We start from the raw sequence: 25534 nt of genomic DNA, 5'->3' as shown, positions 1-25534 counted from the left end.
GAACTCACAACTAAGTTACTGTCGGCCTTCCGTATAAAAGGAGCCGAGAATTCAGTCGCGGGCTTTCTAAGCAGGAAGGAAGTGGACGCAGGAGAGTGGGGACTCCATCCCGAAGTGTTTAGCCTACTCGGGACAAATAGGGGGCACCCGAAATAGTTTTGTTTGCGTGAAGCGCAAATACCAATTGCCGTCTTCTCTTTTCCCGAGACTCGGAGAAACAAGCCTTAGGCACGGGCGCCCCCTCTCACCCCTGGGTTTGGGACTTAGCTTACGCTTTTTCCCCTTGACCCCTGATTCCGCTACTCCTAAGAAAATTACTGCGGCCAAGGCTGTCAGTAACGTTAGTAGCGCCTTATTGGTCCAAAAGACCTTGGTTTCCTCTCCTGAGATCTGTCAGTGGGAGAGCCTCTCCATCTTCTGTCAAGACTGGACCTATTGCTGCAGGGTCCTCTCCTCTACCCGGAGGTTCACAAGTTCAGGCTTAGAGTCTGGATCTTGAACGGGTAAAATTCTTAGAAAAGGGTCTATCATCTAATAGGGTTTCCACTAATTGTGAGAGCCTTATGCCCTCGGTGGAAAAGATTTATTCCAAAGTCGGGAAAAAATTCTCAGAATGGATGGGTCAGGACATCCAATCAGACATTCGTAAAAAATTTTACATTTCGTCCAGGCAGGCCCGGATAAGGGTTGAGTCTAGATTCCCTCAAAGCCCAAGTAGTGGCTTTGAGGGCATTCTTTGATCTCGTGCTTGCTGAGCACAAGGGGATCAGGAAATTCCCCCCCCCCCCCCCCCCCCCCCCCCCCCCCCCCCGGGATCTGACTATAGTCCTTCAGGCCTTCTGCGGCAGCCTGTTAAGGCGATGCTGCCCTCACTTACGGCAGCCTGTTAAGGCGATGCTGCCCTCACTTACGGCAGCCTGTTAAGGCGATGCTGCCCTCACTTACGGCAGCCTGTTAAGGCGATGCTGCCCTCACTTACGGCAGCCTGTTAAGGCGATGCTGCCCTCACTTACGGCAGCCTGTTAAGGCGATGCTGCCCTCACTTACGGCAGCCTGTTAAGGCGATGCTGCCCTCACTTACGGCAGCCTGTTAAGGCGATGCTGCCCTCACTTACGGCAGCCTGTTAAGGCGATGCTGCCCTCACTTACGGCAGCCTGTTAAGGCGATGCTGCCCTCACTTACGGCAGCCTGTTAAGGCGATGCTGCCCTCACTTACGGCAGCCTGTTAAGGCGATGCTGCCCTCACTTACGGCAGCCTGTTAAGGCGATGCTGCCCTCACTTACGGCAGCCTGTTAAGGCGATGCTGCCCTCACTTACGGCAGCCTGTTAAACTGACAGCTAGATTTGATGATTATTTTGTTTTTCAGGAGCAAGTTACAACTTTACAAGCCAAACTGGATGAAGAAGAGAGTAAAAACATGAAGCTCCAGCAACAGCTAAATAAGATTGAACATCATTCAGCACAGATGCAAGAGGTAAGGTGAAGTCCGACTATATTGGTAAGACTTGGGGTATGTGGACATGGTGGAATTCACCACAAACGTTTCTGCATGAAAGCTGTGGATTTTGCAGCAGGTTATAGAGGCAGAATTCATGCTGAAAATTCCATGGCCAATTCCACAGTGTGAACGTGTCCACAGGACTCCTTCCACCAGCATAATTACACAGCGTGTTAGGTGCGCCATGTATGCGGTGAATCGAGTCACTGATTTTTATTGATCCATTCCGGGATCCGGGGAGGAGTGCCATGTGCTGCAGGCAAAGGTCACCGAGACGTGTTGTCTGGCTTACCTATAAAGGGATGTCCTAATGTCTAGTGTGCTTTACAATGTATTTGCTGCTGGTGACGGTCACCTGATGCACTTTTCTTTTCATGTCCCAACAGCTCTTTACTTCCGAAAAGGTGGCCTGGAACACAAAGCAGCAGGAGCTTCTTGTACAAATCAATGACTTTGAAAAGCGTCAGCAGGACTCGAAGGGCAGCGAGGACGGTAAGTTGTGTAGTTGTGTTCTCACTGCTCCGGCCACCCTTGTGGTCTCCGTGGTTTACCAGGTAACTGACTGCGAAGAACAACTTTATATCGCTATGGAAAGATATTGATAGTCTAGAGCAGTGATGGGCAACCATTTGAGCTCGGTATGTCAAAATTCGCCAAAAAACCGAACATAACTTGGGTGGTGTGTTACTTCGAGAAAAAAAATCCATAAATTTGCGATATTTATAGTATAAATAACAAATATGTATAATTGTAATGTATAGCTGTATTTAATAAAATAAAAACACCCATAACACAGGCCTTCGCCTCGCCCAGCCTCCACCTCACTTATCTTAGTAATGATGAGCCCCCAGCAGCGACAGCGCACCCCACAGCGGCCCCCCAGCATTACTTGCCCCCTACAGCGCCCCCCCCCCAGCGGTGACTGCCCCCTACAGCGCCCCCCCCCCCCCCAGCGGTGACTGCCTTCTCACAGCGCCCCCCCCCTAGCGGTGACTGCCCCCTACAGCGCCCCCCCCCCCCCCCCCCAGCGGTGACTTCCCTACTACAGCGCTGCCCCCTACAGCGCCGCCCCCCCCCCCCCCAGCGGTGACTGCCCCCTACAGCGCGCCCCCTCCCCCCCCCCAGCGGTGACTGCCCCCTACAGCGCCCCCGCCCAGCAGTGACTGCCCCCTACAGCGCGCCCCCCCCCCCCCCCCCCCCCAGCGGTGACTTCCCTACTACAGCGCTGCCCCCTACAGCGCCGCCCCCCAGCGGTGACTGCCCCCTACAGCGCCCCCCCCCCCAGCGGTGACTGCCCCCTACAGCGCCCCCCCCAGCGGTGACTGCCCCCTACAGCGCCCCCCCTTCCCCCCCCAGCGGTGACTGCCCCCTACAGCGCCCCCCCCCCCCCCCAGCGGTGACTGCCCACTACAGCGCCCCCCCCCCCCCCCCCCCCAGCGGTGACTGCCCCCTACAGCGCGCCCCCCCCCCCCCCCCCCCCAGCGGTGACTGCCTTCTCACAGCGCCCCCCCCCCCAGCGGTGACTGCCTTCTCACAGCGGCCCCCCCAGCGGTGACTGCCTTCTCACAGCGGCCCCCCCAGCGGTGACTGCCTTCTCACAGCGGCCCCGCCAGCGGTGACTGCCTTCTCACAGCGGCCCCCCCAGCGGTGACTGCCTTCTCACAGCAGAACTCCCCCCGACCCATGTACTTACCTTGTGGATGCTTGGATGTTCCGCTCCTCCTGCGCTCTCCAGCAGCGATGATCTCCCGCGCACACTGACGTCAGTGTGTTGCAGGACGCCTTCTCCCCCGGACGCTCCCGCGGAACCAACAGGTAGGAGACGTCGGGGGACGGGGAGGAGGATCCTGGTGCACACTGACATCAGTGTGCTCCGGGATCAGCGCTGGTTAGTAGTGCTGGTTAATGAATACCGGCAGGGGAGTCACGGCCCCTGCCGGTATTCATTAACGAGGTGACCGTCCGTGTGTCAGCGACTATGGCCACGCGTGTCAGTGCTGACACGCGTGTCATAGGTTCGCCATCACGGGTCTAGAGGATATTAATTTTGTTGCTCAATTTCAGTGTTAAAGAGCGAAATCCATGACCTGCGAGTGGTCCTTCAGTCTGCAGACCGCGAGCTGCGTGCCGTGAAGATGGAATACAATCTGTTCAAAGAGAAGCAAGAGAAAGAAATAAGCCAGTTGTCTGACCGGCACATTAATGTTCAGCTGCAGCTGGATAACGTCAGGTATTGTCTAGTGAGTCGTCGTTGTATATAAAGTACTCTAGCGCTTTCTCTAATGCCCCTTTTACATGGGATGATTCTCGTTTGCCCGAGTGAGCAGGCTGGTGACATCACCCTCTTGCCTACTCTCGGGCAAACAAGTGTCGTTGAGAAGCATGCAGTTTCCCACTTGTCATCCAGGGTTCCACATTCCTATGTGAACGATCCGTGTTTAAACTGCCTGACGAGTGAGCGAGCCGACGCTGATTCTCATGTCGGCTGAAACTGAACGACCAGTGAAAACCTCACGATTCTCTTTCCGTCGTTGGCTCACGTTTACACTGGACATATATTACTCTGCTTCGCTTGTTTGAGCGTTTTTGGAGGGTTTTCTGTAACGATAATCGTGCAGTCTGAACACAGCATAAGAGCTCGTTCACATCTCATCTAAGGGTCCATTTGGAGCCTCTGTTACAGATGTGCGTTAGACTCTAGGACAAAACAGGACAGCATTTCATCTATGAAATTGTACAATCATAAGAAAAATTGGACAGACCTGTGAAAGTCAATGGAGTCTGTTCAGTGCCTTTTGTTTGTTTTGTGACAGAACGGGCTTTGTTGTTCTACTCCCATGATGGAACAGAAACCTCTGCAGCAGTATTCTTCCATCTTCCTTATTTGCATATTACCCAGAGGAGCATGGATGGCTTTATAAATCTCACTCACCTTCTTGGTGCTCTCCTTAAGGAGTGATGATACGTTTCCCAACCCACATCAAAGGCCTCTTACTAGCCAAGCCAAGATCCTACTGCTCTTCTAAAGAGGGGCAAACACCCCCAAAACCGCTGTCTGTGTGTGGATTCTGGCTTGGTCTTTAATCCCCAATCATTGCTCTACAGACCTTGCAGGAAGCTTCTATCCAATAGGTGGCACTGCAGAGGCATTGTTCCATGTACCTTATTTGCATATTACCCAGAGGAGCATGAAATGGCCTTATAAGTCTCCTCATACACCTTCTTGGTGCTCTCCCTAAGGGGAGATGTTACCCCTCCCGATACAGAAACCTGTAACTGTGATATTAATGAAGCCTTAGTCACCTTTATTTATAATCTGTACAACACATTGTGGTATTGACCAGGGATTTTAGTGTTTTGTACCTCAGCAACACCATGAAATTACACCTTTGATTAACTATGTCTAATTAGTCTGCAAGTGTAAAATCTAGCACGTTTGTAGTGACTATGAGGTCGGGCTCACGGGGCCGTATGCATAAAACCCTGCAAGAGTCACTGCGGTGAGCTAGTGTATGGCCGCGATATTGTACTGCGCCTGACAGCGTATCTCACACACCTTGTCACGCAGTCTTACTGTTTGTTTGAATTTCCAATTTCGATCCTAACTTTGCGATATTTTATGCTCTTCTGAAAATGCGTAAGAAGGTTGCACCAAAACAGCGGCGCCCCATAGTACCTGGTAACAACTGTCTTACACACAATGCGAGGATCTGCACCGTATAATTTTGCCATTTGTGGCATCCTTTCCACCCTACCTACGTGGCACTAAGGATACCATTGCAATACTTCATGTAATACATGTTTCACCTGGTGTCCTCCCAGCAGTATAGATGTCACTATACAAGTATTCAGCGTCCAGCACACCTTGTGCCTACGAGCGGGCACACATTTCCTGAGCACAAGGGGCTCACCGTTTTCTACACATAATGATTTCTATCTTTTCCTTCTTGGTTTTATCCTTATTCACAATTACTTGTTTGATACTTTATTCATCAGCCGCCGTTGGTACGGCCTGTGCACGACATTGTAGAGCTACTTTTTGGGTGTTGGGCATTGACTGTTGTCTTAGATGCACTTGATTTGTACACTAATCATATACTTTTCTGGGAACGCTTCATAGATGACAGCAGCAATACCCGGTTTTCGTAATTTACTACCGTGTTAAAACCAATCTGGTCATGCATTTCACCTTAAAAATACATTACAATACTATCAATTTTCAGGATCACTATCTGCCCTGAACGCAGGCTACACCTTTATATAATAGGCACATTGGGCGCCGGAGGTACAAATAAATCCCCCATGTATTTCAGTGTGAAATGTTTCCAAAATATCGTGCAGAAATTCTCCGCCGCTTTCACATTGCTGCTAAATGTAAGATTCTTACTTGCGATGTGTTAATCGATGCATTTGATATTAATGAACGTTATTTTTTTCATAAACATTAGGCTTGAACATGAGGCCTTGTTGGAGGAGAAGAGATCCCTTCAAGATGCTTACGACAACCTAGAGGAAGTGATGAAGTTTGAGACCGACCAACTGAAACAGGAGCTTTATGATAGCAAACGAGAGAACGACACCCTGAAAGCCGAACTTAGCGTAAGAACAATATAAGACCCTCACAATGAAGGCATGTGATAGGTCTTGAGCAGATGTAAGATCCTAAGACTTATGGCAAACAATAGTGGTAGGACACAACCTATAGAAATGCATAGACCTTTCCTTATACATCCCAACAATTCCTCCCTTGCGCTCCCCCTCTCCATTGATCCTATTACGTCTCATTGCAATGAAATTCGAGAGAAATGTATATAAAGTTCTGTTCAGCGTGTTCTCAGCGCCATCCCCCTTTCTGTACTTCTCGCAATCTTTCATCTGGCTGTAAAAGGGGTCTTTTCCCACTACTCTGTCTGAAATAAATCTGCCTATATCGCCCCAAAAAATGGCTTGGGTAGTTGATATCCAAAATGTACCGGAGGGGAGGGAGGTACTCGGGCTGACATACTATTAGACGATTCCACGGCTCAGCGGATGTAGATCTACTGTGTATGACCACCCTAAGAGACCGGGAACATTATGGGCCCTTCTACGCTAAATGATCAGATTCTCACTGGATTGCGGGAATCTGAGCGACATTCATTCAGTGTAAATGCCGGCAGCGGCTGAACGACTAACGATAATTTGTTAATTGGCCACTTTATGCAGGTCTAAAAATCATACAGCGAGCTGCCTGTAAACTGGCAATCGTTCCTCTATCAACGTCTGCCTGTTTACGGTGAAGGGAGGTCTGTGGCCCGCTCAGCCTCATTCACTGAGCGATCCTCGCTCCTGTGTGAAAGCACAGGACCAGTTAAACTTCCTGGGTAAAAGGGCTCTAAGCCTCACTGCCTCGGCTTTCTTTTAGAAAAAAATAGGGATTGGGAACAGCCGTGTTTTAGTGGATTCCCACAGAAATCCTGCAGACTGACAAACCTTATGGGGAAATTACTATTCCATTTATTTTTTGTTACTTATGGATTTATACACTTAGCAATTTCTGACTCCCATTGAAATGAAAGTAGTGGCGGTGCGCATGCGTGTCGTCTGTTCTTACATTCATGTGGGGGCTATCAGGAACTTGTGCATAGGGGATAATGTTATAACTTGGCACAACCTTTTTAACTGTATGGTTAGGTAAAAGGGAACGGGCTATTCTATAAAAATCTAGAACCTTGGGCCCCGCAAGTACTGATGATGGATTTAATCAGCGCAGAATTGTGGAACACTTTAAAGCGTGACTAACTGTACAAATGACTTTAGAATTAGCTGCTGTGTGTGTACATGAGGAAGAACACAATTTCTGGGCATTATGGCTTCTATCCTACACTTATCAGCATTTTCCCCTCTGTGGTCTCTGTATCTAATTTTCAGTGCTCTCTGAACTGATGGGAGGAGCCTGCTGTTACATTGCCTCTATATACTGTGCTCCTTTACTGTCTGTAACACGCACACAATATATCATGATGGACGACACTAGAGAAATGTTATAGGAATAATACTGTAAACCATTCCTATTGCCTTTGTGAATATTGCTCCAACTCCTTTTTATAGACTACTTTGGGCAGTATGAGTGACCCTCCTTCGTTTCCTGTTCTCGCTCTTCTCTTTGTAACTAGAGATGGGTATCATTTGACATCAGTCAGTGGATGGCAAATGAGTCCCCCAGTAGTCAGCACCTAGGTATTTTACTACACAAAAACATAGATTTAGGTAAAGTGATTTGTACTCTTGCTAGTTATCACATTGACTCTTACATAAGCGTAAGTTGTGCGAAAAGTTAGTGATCCTTTTAAACTGCATTAAATTTCCCCCGTTTCATGCAAAGCGGCATTTTTTTTTATTTGACAGAATCTTCTGGAACTTTTGGAAACTGAAAAAGAGCACAGACAAAACCTGAAATGTCAGCTGGAGGAGGACAAGGAGAACAAATCAAAGTAGGTGACACATTACCCAATGATGTAGTAAAATCTGCACACCACACACCGCGATGGTATTTTACGGCAACACTTCCGGTGATAGACCTGTCAATGATTGTCTCTGTAGAGAACTTGTGAAGGTTCTGGAGGAGAACGTGGATCTGAAGAAGCAATGCTCGGAGCTGCTGACCAAATGTGAACTGCAGGTATCATCTGACTCTTGTCCTGCTGGTGCTAAATGTGTTGTCTTTCTCCATAAGGAATATATAACGGTCTGTTTAATGCATCAAAAACCACGGATGATCAAATACAATGTGTTCCCGTTTTAGGTTGTCGAACTTCAAACACTCGAACTTGGTCTAACCTCTTCCAGAGAGTCGATCCATGAACTGGAGAGGAAGTGTTCCTCAGATAAGGTATAGTATCTACACCCAAGTCTACCTGCAGTATTTTGATTTCACCTGCCCTTGAACTGACTCTTGGAATTTCCATCACTTGTGATAGCAGCAGCATGCAGCACAACGTTTGCCACTTCGATAGAACCCCATCCGGCAGCATTATAGGGTTATGGCCCGTTTACACGTAAGGATTATCGCTCAAAATTGTTCAAACGAATGGATCTGAGCGATAATCGTGCCGTGTAAATACAGAACAATCGCTCGCTATTTGTTCACTTGTCATTACCCTGACTTTCAGTCAGCATAAATACTATCGCTGGATATCGGGATTTTCGTTCTGCGTAAATGCTGCCCACTCAGCGCTTCACATAGAAGGTGAAGCGAGAAGCCTGCGATGCAGCGATAAGTCTTTCTGTCTAAACACTCTGCATGAGCGACAATGACCTTAGCGATGACTCAGCACTTGTGCAGTCGTTGAGACTGTTATCGTCCCGTGTAAGAGAAGCGTAAGTTAAACGCAGGAACCACCTTGACGTTTGCTTTAAACGCTATTACAGAAGTGAGAACAGAGCCTTCCATGAGTCGTCCTTTTTAATATCAAAGCAAGGATGTTTCTGGCTTCTGTTAATTTTGCTTGTCAGTGCAGCTTTTGTTTAACCCTTTGCAATCCAATTTTGGATTCAGGGTTTCCTAGGGGGCTTTCACTTTCTGCCATTATACAATGGTGCCATCTGCTGGCTAGAGCCAGTACTGCGGTATGTGACATGCTGGAGAGGCCTCCCGACAACAGAGCAGCCAGTAATATACAGTAAGAATACCCTGCTGGACGTCTTCCGACATCGGAGCTGTACAGCCTTCAATCAGAATGTCTTCAGACGTCAGACAGTGGATTGGAAAGGGTTAAAGAGCAGAATTGTTTGAGATACCACTAGCCATTACAGCAGTTGCCTGGAAATAAGGGAGATGGATTTTATACCTCTGCAGCGCCACCTATTGGAAGGCAGATTCCTGCAGGTCAGTGTTAGACTCTTTATACAAGCCTTGTAACAATGACTGGGAATTGAAAGCCAAGCCAGAATCCATACACAGTTGCCTGTACATAGCCTAGGGGTATGTTCACAGGAGTTGGAAATGCTGAGGCTTTTCCATACCGTTTACAGTACAAGCATTGTGGATGGGATTTTAGAATTCCCTTCCACACACTGTAGAGAAAATCGGCAGCGTAAGTTCACCAGCGCAGCAGATTTCAGATCCGTAGCATGTGAATTTATGCTGCAAATTTTCACCGTGAATTTCACTTCTTCAAATCAAGGGGTGAAATTTGCGTCAAAATCCATACTATTTAGTGTGGATTAGCCGCCACTGATTACCCACCACGAGTGAACATGGCCGAACACTCACAGCCGTCTATGCTGTCAGACAGCAGATCCCAGCAGCTGGTCTAGCACCAGGAGGTTTTTCAGCCCAAAGCCGAGCGGCATCTCCTCTTAGAGTAGACGAGAGCTTTGCAGCGCCCAAACCATGCTTCTCGCTGCCAAATGAATCCGATTTTAATAATGGATACAATTGTGTTGGGAACCTCTTTCATGTCTTGTTACTTTGTAGAAAAAGATGTCTCCCATAAACACTGCAGCGTGCTATTTAGGCGACGTGTATATTGTGTATGGTCAAGGTTTTCTCTGAAGATTTTCTAAATTTTGGGCCTCTTTCACACGGGCTACAAAATCGCATGGCTTTGAGAAACGGGCCTAGATGTCACCTTCTACAAAAACCTGCGACTATAGAGTATCGATCAGGAGATTTATTCTACCCCACCCAGGGGCAGCAGGAAATACTGGCGGTCTCCCGTATTACAAACTGCGGTGTTACAGAAGAACCCGTAAAATCAAGCCGGGGAGCGGAAGGAAGAGTCATCTGGGTGGTTCTCCTTATTTGCATATATAGATGGATCTATTAATCAAGTCGGACAGGAAATGTCCTAAGAGAGCCTCTCTGACGAATCTGCCCCCTTTTCAGCTTGTTTTTAAACTTTCTCTTAAACGCAGTATTTTAGAGTAAAACGTGGCCGTTTATAATGGGGGAGCCTTTTGTGTTTCGTGCTGCCGGTGGTTCGGGCACCATGCATATGCTGACAAGTTCCTGTGACTGTAGAATCTGGAATGACACATTCTGTATGTCCTACTTTAGGTAAATACCCCTTACATGTATGCTATGCTATAATAGGTCTCTATCACATAAGGGTTATTAACAAGTACTATATACATCTCTGCTGGAGCCACTTCAGTATTACACTCCTACCCTATGGCCTTTAATATATAGTAATATGACTTCTGGCATCTAAACTGATGTAAAATCTTTCTATTTTATCACAAGGAAATAATGACCGACCTCATGAACCAAATTCAAGGATTGAGAACCACAATCATGCACAAAACAGAGTCCATAGATGTCCTCACGCGAGAGCTGGAAGACCTGAATGTATGCAACAACTTCTTTAAAATCTATGAACTTGCTAGACAGATTGGATTGGGCAGGAGGAGTCCAGAAAAAGGGGGGGGGGGGGGGGAGGGGTTCACAGTCAAAAACTATTGTTTACTTTATTTTAATTGACTTGCTTTAACCAACATCTCCATGAAGCACCAGCAGTCCGCATTGCAGTTTTACATAGACCAGCATTATCATCCTACAGTAACATATACGTATGGGCGATAGTACGCCCACAAAGAGCAGAGCAGTAGAAGGGTATGTTCAGATGGTAGAACCATGCATGGATTTCACCTATAAGAACCGCAGCAACAATCTGCAGATTTCTATCATGGCGGTACTACTAACTGGGCGGGCATCTGCAGGTGGATTTAGCCCTTTTCAATGTGGAAATCACGGTTTGAAATTACCAATGCAGATTCTGCTTCAAGAATTAATGACACTTTATTGCAAATCTGCATGCAGAAAAAAAATCATTGCTGGATACGCTGTGGTGCGGGTTCCCAGCAAAGTTAATGGGATGCGGCAAAAATCCACCTTGTGAAGAAACCTTTTAGATCTGAACACAAACATATCAGGCAACATACTCTTCCCATAAACAGTCTTGTGTAGAGCCACATATATTTTAAGCGACAAGATTCCCTAAATTGTCTAAGTATATTAGCTCAGTATGCTAAGGCTCCTTTACACGGGGCGATTACCACCCAAATATTGCTGGAAACAACTATTATTCGGGCGATAGTCATCTTTGAACAAGCGGCTGCCGACATATTGCTCGCTTGTTGGAGTCTCTTGGAGTTTAGCTGGACTGAAAACCAAGTGACTGCAAACAGGCAGCCATTCATAGATGGAGCCGGGCGGCCTCCTGTGTAAAGTGATGGTCATAAAAGCTAAAAGATCATCATTGGGACGCTTACATCCAACAGCGAAGTCCACCCAGAAATCTATCCCCCAGATTAATATTGGGGCAGTGTGTCCTAATCTACCCAACCAACTGCCCCTCCTGCGATCTGTTTGTTTGTTTTTTTTGTTGTTTTTTTTCAAGAATACTTAATTTCATTTCCTCTGATAATTTTAGGATTCCTCCAAATTAACCAGTTACGTTTATTGATAAATCCGCTCATGTCACCAGTGCTGATTAAGGGAAGGGACTTGTTTTTTCTATAGCTCCAACTTATTCCGCAGCGCTTTCAGGTTATTTGTTTATTACGGAAGGCTGGCAGGCCGAACCAGCCTGAACTATGCGAGGATTGAACCTTCAGGTCGTGAGTGAGAGCTTAGGACTGCATTCTGCTGCCTTAACATTTTGCACCACACAAGAGGCTTCTGAGCCATGCATAACAAATGTGTCAAGGCACACTTTATATGTTCCATCGCTTACATCTTCTACACCATATAGCTCAAAATACATAGAAGGCAGAGAGGAAATCTAATATATTACATTTCTAATACCTGCCACCGCAGCCAAATACCTTATTCAGTATTGGATCTACACAGCATCTACTGCAGCTTGTATGGCATATGGGGCTATCGCTCAGCCCTGTATTATATAGGAACCCTATAGATTCAATGCAGTAAATAAAATTGTGACAACCTATGTCTTTTGCTCAGAAACCTCTTCAGTGAGACTTGTCACTCCTCAGTCGACACAAAATCTCCTTCCCACTTCTCTCTTAGCATCAATGGATGTCATAGAATGGTAGAGTTGGAAGGGACCTCCAAGGTCATCGAGTCCAACCCCCTGCTCAGTGCAGGATCACTAAATCATCCCAGACAGAAGACTTCCATTGAAGGAGAACTCACCACCTCCTGTGGCAACCTGTTCCACTCATTGATCACCCTCACTGTATAATATCTAATCTGTGTCTCCACCTTTTCAGTTTCATCGCATTGCTTCTAGTCTTTCCTTGTGCAAATGAGATATCGCTACAGGTGTTTGGAAAATATACGATACAGTAAAAGTACCACCCCAGATGAGGAACTAGCAGTACAGTACTTTAAACAGCCGGATTGGCAGCAGGTTGTAGGTGACGTTGGCCTGCTCCAGCTAAGAATCTATGTGACAATTGCAAACACTTAAGAAAAAAGATTCCCCAAGCTGTAAGGTGTGACCTATAGAAATATATGGGGAAGGTCCTGCATGACCCTCACCTTCCACCATCATTTATGGATTGCAGTGTAGGTCGTTGGCTATCATGGCGATTTGTCGTCTTTGAATGATTACTCTATTGATCCTTCTCAATAATGGAAAAACCTTTTGTGTAGAGCAAATACAGCTCCGCTATATCTGCTAAAGAAGAAAGCAGAGCCGTTGTAGAAAAGCAAGAAAAGCAGATTGAGGAGCTGGAGGAGAACTTGGAACGGAGGCAGTTTGGTGATAACGTTGAGGTAAGTCATGCATGCATCTGTCACGTTTGGTCTTGTAGGATGGATGCTTGATGGATGTGTGCCATAGTCAAGGAGCTGTTAGAGCTGGACGTGTAATGATAAATTCATGGCTTTCCATTGTACAGAGGCAGGTGTTATGTGATGAATTGATTCACGCAACTGAACAGCTTGGCAAGTTGACCGAAGCCTTCAACAAGCAGGAAGCTTTGCTTAAAGAACAAAACGAACAACTGCTCCAACAGAAGCAGATGATTGCAGATCTCACCAACCAGGTAAGTGGCTGAGTCCTGCTAGAAAACGGAGAAGTTCTTCACTTTGTAATAAAAGCAAATATAAGTGATATAAAAGCCGATAAGAGGCCCTTGGTGGAAAAATGCTGTAAACTAGAACACATATATATATATATATCTCCTGCAAATGGATAAAGATTAAGGGCTTTCATAATGCCAGAAACCCCCATTGGCCCCAGTAGTGTCTGACTCAAAATATAGCTGAAAACTAAAGGGGTTTTCCCAGGACGTCTCCACGACAGCACCACCTGAGATCGCCTCCTCCTGATAGGACAGGAACACACCGAGAGGTTAAAATCCCCCCCCCGTCCTCCCCTCCTCAGTGTTTTCCTGTCCTGCCAGGAGGCAGGATCACCGAGAGGAGCTGGTGGAGAAGCCAGCCAGAAGAACGTACCAGCGGATCGGAGGGCAGTGGTCCAGCCTGTCCTCCCTTCCTGCAGAGCGGCTCCCGGGACGCCATATGGGGTGGTTCCCCCGGGCCAGGTTCCTCCCGCGGCGGCCCATGGGGGGTTCAATGCGGGGCTCCAGCTCTCCTCAGCGCCGGCTTAGGAACGAGCGCGGCGCTTCCTGCCTCCCCTTGAGTAGGGAGGGGGCGGGGCGCCGCGCCATGTGACTAACGCGATGACATCATCGCGGCGAGCGCGGCTGGCGCTCGGAGGGGGCGGGGCTGACAATTAAAGGCGCCAAATTCAAAAAAAAGAATGAATTTAAAAGGAACCTGAGAGAAGATGGCGCTGAGTGAGTAAGAGCCATTCAGTGGGTATTGGCTTACTGCCCCAAGAGTGTCTGTAGCACCAGTGACAAGCAATGAGTGCTCCAGCTCCAGAGGTCGCGGAATGTTCAACCGCGGCGGGAACCGTAAGTAGCCAGTGTGGCAAAACAAGGCATGCATATTCACGTATGTTATTAATGACTGTTGCATCCTTACATGCAAAATTTTGTTTGTCTGCCAGGGGAATAAAAGCGATGCCACTCCCAGAGCCAAAGCGAAAAAGTGCGCAGAATGCGGCGCAAGACTGCCGGCTTCGCATGTGAGGCCATTATGTAAAACATGCATAGCCAAGCTAGTCAAGGAGGAATCTGGGGGATTCCTCGAGGACGTCAGGAAGCTCGTCCGAGAGGAAGTAAGGTCAGCCCTGACGACTCCTAAAACGCCACCCAAGGGGGCATCAGGGGCAAAACGCCGAAGGAAGGCGTATAGCCCAGAGCAGCACTCAGACTCTGAAGAGTTCGGGATCTGAACCAGAAGAGCTGGTGCTCGAGGAGTCCTCAGAGGAAGAGGAATACAAAAAGTACCTCTTCCATAGAGAAGACCTAACGGAACTTATCAAATCCTTTAGAGCCACACTAAAGATGGAAGAACCCAGGGAACCCCGCACCATGCAGGACAAGGTCTTTGGGGGATTAGGAGAGAGGCGAAAGCATACCTTCCCGGTCCACAACAACATATCCAAGTTAATACACAAGGAGTGGAAGAAACCCGACACTGGATCCTTCTTCTCTAGGGGGGTTAAGAGGCACTATCCGTTTGAGGAGGAGGTATGCGCGAATTGGGAGGAAGTACCCAAGGTGGACGTCCCAGTGGCTAAGAGGACAACCTTGCCCTTTGAAGCCGCCACACAGCTTAGAGACCCAATGGATCGGAAGGCGGAGGGCCTATTAAGAAGATCCTGGGAGGCAGCTGCCAGTACGCTCAGACCAGGTGTTGCAGCCACGTGTGTCGCTAGAACCCTGGGAGTGTGGCTAGAGCAACTAGAACTGCATATCTCGAACAAAACACAGAGGGAACAAATTATAGATTCCCTCCCTATGCTAAAAATGGGCACCAATTTCCTGGCGAACGCAGTGGTGGAGTTGGTGAAACTGTCGGCAAAAACAACGGCCCTAACCAACTCGGCCAGAAGAGTCCTGTGGCTGAAGTCCTGGTCGGGTGACCTGACATCAAAAAATAAATTATGCTCGCTTCCCTTTCATGGCCAGTTCCTCTTTGGTCCGGATCTGGACAAGATCCTAGAAAAAGCGTCAGACAAGAAGAAAGGATTCCCAGAAGAAAAACAGCGTAAAGGGAGGACCTTCTTCCGGGCCCCAGCACAACAGCCGGAACCGTACAGAGGCAAAGGCAAGACGGGCCGCTGGAGTTACCCCAAGGGGGGCAGAGGGAGGAACTTCCTCTTCAACCCGCACCAGGGGGATCCAGCTAAGCAGAAGCCCTGACGCCATCCCAGTGGGGGCGAGGCTGCGGAACTTCGGATCGATGGGCCTCAATTTGCAGGAGCCCATGGATCCCGGAGATCCTGCAGCAGGGATACCGAATCGAGCTGGTATCCCTCCCCAGGAGAAGATACATTACCACCCGAGGTCCAGCGCAACAACTGCACCCGCTCCAGCAGGCGGTACAGGACCTACAACGTCTAAAAGCAGTGTCCTTCGTGCCAAAGAGAGAGGAGACCTGGAGGCACTACTCCAGACTCTTCCTAATAAAAAAAACCTGGCGGAGGCTCACGCCTGATAATAAATCTAAAACCCCTGAAAGTTTTCGTCAAATATCGGGAGTTCAGGATGGAATCAATCACTTCAGCAGTAAGGTTGATCCCCAAGGGTGCCTACATGGCATCGATCGACCTGAAAGACGCCTATTTTCACGTACCAATCCACAGGGCCTCAAGGAAGCACCTAAGGTTCGCGCTAGAGATGGGCAAGAGGACAAGACATCTCCAATTCAGATGCCTGCCCTTTGGAATCTCCTCAGCACCCCGCATCTTCACGAAAATCATGGCGGAGGTTGCAGCCTACCTAAGACAGAGGTCGATTCTGATAGTCCCCTACCTGGACGACATCCTAATTATAGCCGAGTCCAGGGAACGCCTAGCAGAAAACCTGGCAACGGTGCTCAACCTATTACAGTTCCTAGGTTGGATAATAAATTGGGAGAAGTCCAGCCTAAACCCCAGCACGGAGAAGGTGTTTTTAGGCATAATACTCGACTCAGAAGCTCAGTGCTCCTTCCTCCCCGAGTCATAAGTGCAGAAAATCCGACAGATGGTGGAATCCTTCATTCGGAAGCGGTCATGCTCAATCTGGGAGCTTATGTCCCTCCTGGGAAGTCTAACGTCATGCATCCCGGGGGCAGCATGGGCACAGGCGCATACCAGACCTCTGCAAGCAGCAGTTCTCTCAGCATGGGACGGCAGGTAATCCTCGCTAGAAAGGAGAATGCAGATCAAGAATTCGGTGAAAATATCCTTGCGCTGGTGGACGTCCCCGGGAAACCTAGGAAGGGGGGTCCACTGGATATTGAACCCGGCGGTGCAGGTCACGACAGACGCAAGCTCCTGGGGGTGGGGGGCGCACGTCGGAGACCAGCTCCTACAGGGCCCATGGCCGCTGGTGATGAAACACCAGTCCTCGAATTACAGAGAACTACAGGTGATCTGGAAGGCCCTACAGCACCTGGGGAACACTGTAAAAAAAACAGCACATAAGAGTGCTATCAGACAATACCACGGCAGTGGCCCATATTCGGCACCAGGGGGGGCACGAGGTCGCCAGCTCTCCAGAGTATCACACACAGAATATTTCGCTGGGCGGAGGGCCGCATCCTCTCATTATCGGCAGTACACTTGAAGGGATCCCTGAATCAAAGGGCAGACTTTCTCAGCCGAAGGCGTTTAGACCCAAGGGAATGGTCTCTATCCCAGGAGGCATTCCGGATTGTGACAGACAAATGGGGTCTCCCACAACTGGACCTGTTCGCGTCAAGACAAAACGCCAAGGTGGAGAACTTCTCCCTCAGACGGGAGGACCGACCAACAGCGGTGGACGCCCTGAGCCAGGATTGGGGAGGAGAACTGGCATACGCCTTTCCCCCAATTCCATTAATCCCAAGGGTACTGCAGCACTTCAGGTCACAGACGTGCACCCTGATCCTGGTGGCTCCCTTTTGGCCAAGAAGGAGCTGGTTCAGCCTCCTAAGGAACCTGAGCATCCAGGAGCCAGTCACCCTTCCGGCTCAAGCGAATCTCCTAACGCAGGGGCCCCTGAACTACCCCGACATAAGCAGATTCCATTTAACAGCTTGGTTACTGAAGAATCCATACTGAGGGGCAGGGGATTCTTGGACAAGGTAGTCAGGACGCTAATGGCAAGTAGAAAAGAGACAACCAACCGCATATACCAGAAAATCTGGAAGAGGTTTATCTCTTGGAAACAGGAGAGAGACTCCTCGAGCAGCGGCGCGGACATCCCTTTGATCCTGAACTTTCTGCAGGAGCGCCTGGATATGGGCCTCGCCCCAAGCACCCTAAGGGTCCAAACGGCAGCCCTTAGCGCCCTATTTGACACTAAGCTAGCTGGGGACAGGTGGATCAGTAGATTCCTGACTGCAGCAGATAGGCTACGACCCAGATCCACCAACATATGCCCAGACTGGAATCTAAATTTAGTCTTGAGGGCCATGTCAGGGGAACCCTTCGAACCAATTGAGGGGCTCTCAATAAAAATGCTCACAGTTAAAACAATCTTCCTAGTGGCCATTTCCTCAGCCAGACGGGTCAGCAAGCTACAAGCCCTATCCATCCGCCACCCGCTCCTCAAAATTACAGACATCAAATTGGTCTTCAAAACGGACCCGACCTTCTTGCCTAAAGTAGTATCCCCATTCCATAGGGCCCAGAACATAGTAATCCCCTCGTTCTATAATCACCCAAAAGACGAGAGAGAGCGAGCCCTGAATTGCTTAGACGTCAGAAGAGCGGTCCTGACGTACATCGAGGCTACAAGCCCATGGAGGCAGGATGACAACCTGTTTGTCCAGTTCTCAGGCCCTAACAAGGGAAAGAAAGCAGCTAAAAGCTCTATAGCCAGGTGGATCCGCCTGGCCATTAGCGAGTCATATAAGACATTGGGGAAGGAGGCTCCCTCGGCTCTTAAAGCCCACTCCACGAGGGCGAGAGCGACCTCATGGACCTCGGCATCAGTAGAGCAGATATGCAAGGCAGCAGTATGGAAAAAGCCCCATACTTTTGTCAAACATTACAGGGTAAAGGTGCAGCTTGATGAGGACATGTCCTTCGGTCGTAAGGTCCTCTCAGCGGCAATCCCACCCTAGAATAACTTTAGTTGATACGTCTCAGGTGGTGCTGTCGTGGAGACGTCCTGGGAGAAGAGTGATTATACCTACCCGATAATCGGGTTTCCAGGAGTCTCCACGACAGCACCCGTACATTCCCTCCCGAAAAAAAAAAATATATATATACCAGATAGGTAAAAAGTTTTTTAGTTAGTTCCTACCCCGGCAGTTTCATTATAATACACTGAGGGGAGGACGGGGGGGGGGGGGGGGATTTTAACCTCTCTGTGTGTTCCTGTCCTATCAGGAGAAGGCGATCTCAGGTGGTGCTGTCGTGGAGACTCCTGGAAACCCGATTATCGGGTAGGTATATTCACTCTTTTTCAGTTCTTTAAAAATGAACAGCCTATTCTAAGGATACGGAGGTAGCATTTCTAAAGCCAACCCGTGCCATGCAGTGCTGTTGCTGGAGGCTGCCTACTCTTTGTGCAGCAACTTGCCCTTGTACTTTGTATCAGAGCGCTGTGGTGAGGCGCGAAGGTTGGTTTGGGGCCTATAGCATCTGTAGGTCATCCCTATTAGACTAGGGTCCGACCTTGATTCTGCCAGTCAGCTGCTTGAGGAGGGCCACAGTGTTCCAACTAGTGCTTTATTTCCCTCATTTGTCTACCAGCCACAGTTCTGTACGTTTTATAGCGGCGGTGCCCTGTATTACAATTTACTACAGTTGACTAGGCTGCAATACCAGGCACAACCACTACTAAAAGTACGGAGCTTTGCCTGGTGAACAATGAATGAGATGCAACACTCACTGGAGCACCACATCCCCTTCAAACAGCTAATCAGTTGGACCCCACTGACATAATATTGATCTCCTTGCACTATATAGTTGATACCTGTCTGTGACAAGGCTGGTTGTCAGAGGGCTTACATTTCAGACAAAGTACAGTACAAAGAAAAAAATTGTCTTGGGTTGAGAAAAAAAAAAGCTTGTCTGCAGTAGCTGATGGCAGTAAGGCTGACTTCACATGAGCGAGCGTGACATAGGGCAGCGAATCCTGCCCCCATATGACGCTCCCCGCATGTGACTTCCCAGAGGATGCAAGATACTGTATTTTCATGGCTAAGCGGCCTCACATCACGCCCGTGTGAAGCCGGCCTCAGCCCCCAGGAATGATTAACATGTCCCATTTGTACATTTTGTCTGTTTCTAATAATAATTTTCTATTTTAAGTTAAGACAAGTGAATCCTGTGGAAAAGACCGAGAATGATGAAATAAAGCCGCCCAACAGCAACAAGACTCCCCCTGCTCTGCTGCTTCAGGTAGTTCTCAAGATCTTACAAAGTTAGACCGCACTTTAGACTATCCCGTACTTTAACGTAATGACTCCTTTATGTCACTTTTCTTTCTCCCAAGGATAAATCATCCTGTAATATTTCTTAGATTTGTTCATCTCTCATTGCTATCACATGGTTGCCGGCAGACTGCTCACATATTACCCCCTAAAGGGAATCTGATGTGACGGCCTCCCTGAAATTAGGGCATTCATTTTGAAAGCTATCATACATAAGTGAAATCACTAGAGATGAGTGAGCATACTCGCTAAGGGCAATTACTCGATCGAGCATTGCCCTTAGCGAGTACCTGCCCGCTCGGAAGAAAAGGTGCGTGGGAGGAACGGAGGGGAGAGATCTCTCTTCCCCGCTCCCCCTGCTCACTGCCGCAACTCACCTGTCACCCGCGCCGGCAGCCGAACCTTTTCTTCCGAGCGGGCAGGTACTCACTAAGTACAATGCTCGATCGAGTGATTGTCCTTAGCAAGTATGCTCGCTCATCTCTAGTAATCACACAAGTTGGTTTCATGGCAGTGGTTTTTTTTGGGGGGTTTTTTTTTTAGCAAAAGCTGAGAATTTATACAAAAAAAAGTATAGAAAGAGCATTAATATTTCTCCTTATGTATCCACTCCTGTGTTTGGCTTAAACTGCTGAAAAAGCTGCATTCACGATTCCAGCCTTAATTATCAACATTCTCAAAGTCACGTGAGACCTTTTTAAGGACCCTTCTAGGTTGTATTAAGATGGTGCGGTTAGAACAGTGTGCTTGCCACGGTTATCCATGTGGTTGTCGTAACGGCATCAAGAGCCGTGGCTGTAAAACCAGATGTGGGTTCACCAGATGCGGGTTCACCAGAAGCAGTTTTAGTACTGTTGTTTTTTTTAATCTGCTGTGTCTGAATACAGCCTTACTTGTTTCTCTCTTCCGACATACTAAGAAATCTCCCCAATGTGTTTTGCTTGCTCGGTAGACTCCGAAAACTCCATTGGGAAACGCGTTTGAGTGTGAGCTGACACATCTTACAAATAAAAATTCAATATTGGAACAACTTGTATCCGAGCTGAATGAGGAGCGAATGGCCAAGAATGAAGAAATAATCCGATTTAAGGCAGGTTTTGCGCCGTCACTTAACAGGTTAACTGCTGTCTTGCCTTCTGCATTGCTAAGATAATTATTCCTGTTGCAGATCCAGTTGTGTGAAACAGAAAATCTGCGTCTTGAAATCCAAAACCTGCAGGGACAATGCAAGGAATTAAAGCTTCATCTGGAGAATAGTAAAAAAGGAGAGAGTATTTGGTAAGTATGTTCCTGATATTAGATGTTTATTGCTAGAATACCATTTGACACCTATCCACCGGGAAGGGTTTTCCCCCTCTAAATCATTGGCAGCAGTAGATCAGTTAGCAATGGTACCATGCTTTCCCGATAATAAGCCCTACCCTGATTTTCCGGTGCTCCGGCAGTCTTCTGTGTGGTACTCGGCACTTGATGAACCAATCACAGCCATTCAGTGAATGACATCATTGAATTGCTGTGATTGGTTCATCGAGTCTTGGCGCTCATGATCCAATCACAGAAATCTTTCTGGAGGTGGGGTATTCAAGCCTCTTTACCAGGAAGAGATTGCTTTTTCAGAGCCGAGGACTACACGGAACACTGCCGCAGCCCAACATGAGGTACCTGAAAGCTGCCTGCCACTTGAGTATTAAGACACCCCCCCCTGAAAAAAAAGACACTGCCTCTTTTGGGGCAAAAATTAGTGTGACAGTGTCTTATTTTCTGGGAAACGTGGTAGTTTCTAAACCTGTCTTTTTTAAAGCCCATAAGTCCAGCATATACCTCTAGAAAAGCTGTTTTAAAACTGGCGCACCATGTGTTTGTTTCCAAATGGTCCAGTGGGTGTACCTGGATCATTCAGGTCACCTGGGGTCTCTTCTGTACATGCGTAGTGAAAGCTGGCATGGCTGCCCACAGCAGGGTGAAACCAATTATGCATATGCTGCTCGCAGCATACCCAGTGCAAGTATGACATATGGAGTGGCTTGTGGATGACGTTTGGAGTTGGGTGTGTTTACCGAGGAGACCCCGAGGTAGGGTGAACCTTCTGGGTACGGGCACTGGATTTTTCAGAACTAATTAAAGGGAATCTGTCACCATCTTTTAGCAGCTCACTGAGAGCAGTACAAAGTCACACTAATTACAGCGATACATCTGCTGTGTATCTGTACAGTAGTTTGGGAGGAACTTGCATTTTAGTAGTATTAATAGTACTTGGTATTAAAAATTTTTGAGGGATCGTTAATAATGCGTCATTTTTGATCAATATGCAGGAAAGGTTTTTCTCCCTTTTACTGATCATTATTAAATGATCCTATCTTTTTTTCCCCTTTAAACCACTTCCTCAGTAACGGGAATAAGAACCCTGACATCAAAGATCTAAAGAAAGAGATTGAAAAAGAAGTCTCTGAACGAATGGAAAAGGTATTTATGTTTGGACTTTGAGGTATAATATCTTCCTGTTTTGTTTTTGTTTTTTTTTTCTAATCTCTTCTAGGTTTGTTCATACGGCAGATTCTGCCGTGGAATTTCCTGCATGGAATTCGCCTGTAAAACCGAGGTGATTTTTGCCGTGGCTCGGCTCGTGGATTTAGTCCTGTCGGTGGACAAAGGTCTTGTGCGGAATTTCCTATGGATTTCTCTGCAGCTTCGTGGAAAGGAGTGACGTGTCTCCTCCTCATGTGGATCTGCATGAAAATGTGTTGGAAATTCCATGCGTGGATTTTGCCCACTGACCAGTAAACATCTGCATGCGGATCCGTGGCCGTCTTACAGGCAGATTCTGTGAGAATAATTCCACTGTAATCGCCCGTGTGAACACAGCCTTACCGTGCAGGAGGAGTCCACTTTTTTTTTCCGACTGGGAGAATGTTTTTCCAGATGAAATTCACATAAAAGGTCCCATAACTTTGTACACTTTCTGTATACTGACATTTAGGTTTTCTCCTTATACGCCTGCCCAGTCTTGCTCTCTAGTAGATGCAGTTGTATCCCGTCTAGGCAACGCTCCGCCTGCAGTAACTCGTTTTTTTGCAGGATAATCTGTAGTTTCTATTGTTACCATTTTGGGATAAACATGTTAAACTATGCTAACTATGTTAATAAGACTTTTTGATTGCTTTTGTAATGTTCGTTCTTGCAGACTGGGCAACAGAAGAAACACACAATTCTGGTGTTGGGTACCTTTGCACTGTGAGGGATAAATAATGCATTATTTGAATAGATCAGACTTTTACAGATGCGTTTATGTCAAATATGAGGATTGTTGTGGATTGAAATTTTTTTATTTAATTAGGTTCCCACAGGGGTTTTTAGTGATCGTTTGATGGCTTATATGATCTACTCCAATGCTTCAAGCAACCCTCCAGTCCTGGACAAACAAAGATGGCTGAACAGCTTTTCCTCTGACTGCCTGATGTACACTGTACACCAGTATCCATCGGTAGTCTAAGACGCTACATGCTGCTTGACTGGCCAAGGCTGCACACGTGGTCACATTAAGCAGGTATCTAGTGTCTCAGACTGATGATGCATACTAATGCACAGTGTACATCAGGCAGTCAGAGAAGCTGTTGTGGCCATGTTTTTTATGTCCAGGACCAGAGAGTCGCTTTCTATATTACAATACATTCAGTCTTGCCACAGTCAGGGCTTAACAGGCAAACAATCCATGGCAGTCCTGGGCGCCTTCATGAGACACGAACTGCCGCCTGTGATCTTGTTGTAGGTGATCTATTCGGCCAACAGAGGGGGCTCCCCCACTTCTCTTTGTCAGGCCATTTAAATGGTTAACAGCTGTGACCTGAGTTAACACTGGCTGATGTTTTTTATAGAACACCACCCCATTGTCCGTTGCAGTAGTGGGGGGATTGGATGTGGGCAGGTTCATTGCTCTCGCAAGCCAAGAGAGGTGATTCTAAGCTCCCACCACCACAAAAGCACAAGATAATGTGGTCTGGGCATTCATCTTTTGTTATTAGAGAACAATGGAAGGGTATAGAAGAGTTTTTCCAGGGGGTTGTGCAACTTTTTGCCGTAATCACCTGCTGGCTATCTTTTTTTCTACGAGGGCGATACACTGTACGTCCGTAAGTAATCACAATTAATTTCCGCGATGAATCACAGCTCTTCTGCGGCAGAAAGCCACTACGGGAAACTGACCCATTTGTGTGCAGGCAGCCTAATAGTGTATATTTGGCCAGAAAGTTATTTATTGTGGTTTCACTGTCTTTTTTTTTAGTTTTTTAATTTGTATGTTTGTTTTTTTTTGTTTTGTTTTTAATCCAATTTACTTTTTAAATAGGGTAAGACAACTGAGCAACTTCTGAAGGTGCAAAGAGAGTAAGTTGGATGATTCTTAATTTTTTTGGAAGCAAAACTTTGTAACTTTTCTTATTTTGTCAATGGAGCAACATTTGTGGAGAGCTCAAACACTAATCGATACACGGTCACTGCATGCTTCACTTATGAGCCGAAGTCATGATACTAGCATGCACAGTCATCCTGTGACTGATTCAGGTGGTCCTCGATGGACCATGTTGATGGGGTCTGTTAGAGATCTTACAGCAAGAATAGCGCCACAGACTGTTCTGTATTTCCCATGATACAATAAGTGTACCTGATGAAGGTTTACATTGTAAATGTGAGCTGACCCTTGCCTGTAAAGGTACAGTAGGTGTAAATAGTACAATGTCACACATAATGGAGAATAGATCACTTTATGCATTAAAATGTATTATAATTGGTGAGTAAAAGGGGTTACATGTAAGGATGAGTAATCTCCTCGGCTGCTACAAGGCAGGCGTTCCCATCCTATAATGTGACCTTCACAGGTGTAGACTAAAAGAATATAGTTTATTAGAAACTCTTAAAAACATATACGGGCTGACTAACAGTACTAACATACATTAGTATATATCTTCTCCTCTTTTTTGTGTTAATGTATGTTAGTACTGTTAGTCAGCCCGTATATGTTTTTAAGAGTTTCTAATAAACTATATTCTTTTAGTCTATACCTGTGAAGGGCTTTTAAGAAAAATTTACATATAGACTTCCCGTCTCTGTGATAAGCATCCTATAATGTGACAACTAAAATAGGGAGATATTTATAATCTACTACAAAGTTACGTAAGCTGGCTAAAAAGTGATCATAATTGACCGTTGTGTCACCCTAAAGGCATGCAGTGTAGTTGGCAGTATACATTATTCTTCTGGTGTGTTAGCGCCCTTTTATTCATTGTGTATTTCTGTAGGTTAGAGGAGGTACGGACCATGCTCAAAAATAAGGAGCAGTCCATCACAGAGCTGAACAGTGAGATAGAAAGAACACGAGCGCTGGAGCTAAAGGCCTTCCAGGAAAAAGAAGAAATCCGTTCAGTATTAGAAGCACAAAATGAGGAGACCGAGAAGAAGTTGCAGGTAATTGACAAGACTAGTCAGTCCAAGTCATCCTACACATACAGTATAACTCCTGTTAAAGGGAACCGGTCATCAGCTCTAAGCACTGAAAACAAAGTTATAGTATAGGTCATGGGCAGCTGTCTTGTACTCGCCCG

General features: G+C 47.1%; 1 protein-coding gene across 1 annotated transcript in view; it reads left to right on the top strand.

The window, feature by feature from the left end:
* KIF15 (kinesin family member 15) overlaps positions 1–25534 on the top strand; it is a 90735-nt gene that overhangs the window by 60979 nt on the left and 4222 nt on the right. Inside the window, exons 18-33 of the mRNA XM_066585129.1 lie at positions 1370–1477; positions 1888–1993; positions 3566–3731; positions 5950–6100; positions 7889–7974; positions 8084–8162; positions 8286–8372; positions 10728–10832; positions 13104–13226; positions 13352–13498; positions 19819–19908; positions 20893–21030; positions 21109–21218; positions 22328–22403; positions 24283–24320; positions 25232–25397. Coding sequence (XP_066441226.1) covers positions 1370–1477; positions 1888–1993; positions 3566–3731; positions 5950–6100; positions 7889–7974; positions 8084–8162; positions 8286–8372; positions 10728–10832; positions 13104–13226; positions 13352–13498; positions 19819–19908; positions 20893–21030; positions 21109–21218; positions 22328–22403; positions 24283–24320; positions 25232–25397 — 1776 coding nt within the window. The remainder of the gene's footprint in view (positions 1–1369; positions 1478–1887; positions 1994–3565; positions 3732–5949; positions 6101–7888; positions 7975–8083; positions 8163–8285; positions 8373–10727; positions 10833–13103; positions 13227–13351; positions 13499–19818; positions 19909–20892; positions 21031–21108; positions 21219–22327; positions 22404–24282; positions 24321–25231; positions 25398–25534) is intronic.

Source organism: Eleutherodactylus coqui, chromosome 12 (genome assembly GCF_035609145.1).
Source record: "Eleutherodactylus coqui strain aEleCoq1 chromosome 12, aEleCoq1.hap1, whole genome shotgun sequence".
NCBI lineage: Eukaryota > Metazoa > Chordata > Amphibia > Anura > Eleutherodactylidae > Eleutherodactylus > Eleutherodactylus coqui.
This window is presented reverse-complemented; position numbering and strand designations above follow the sequence as displayed.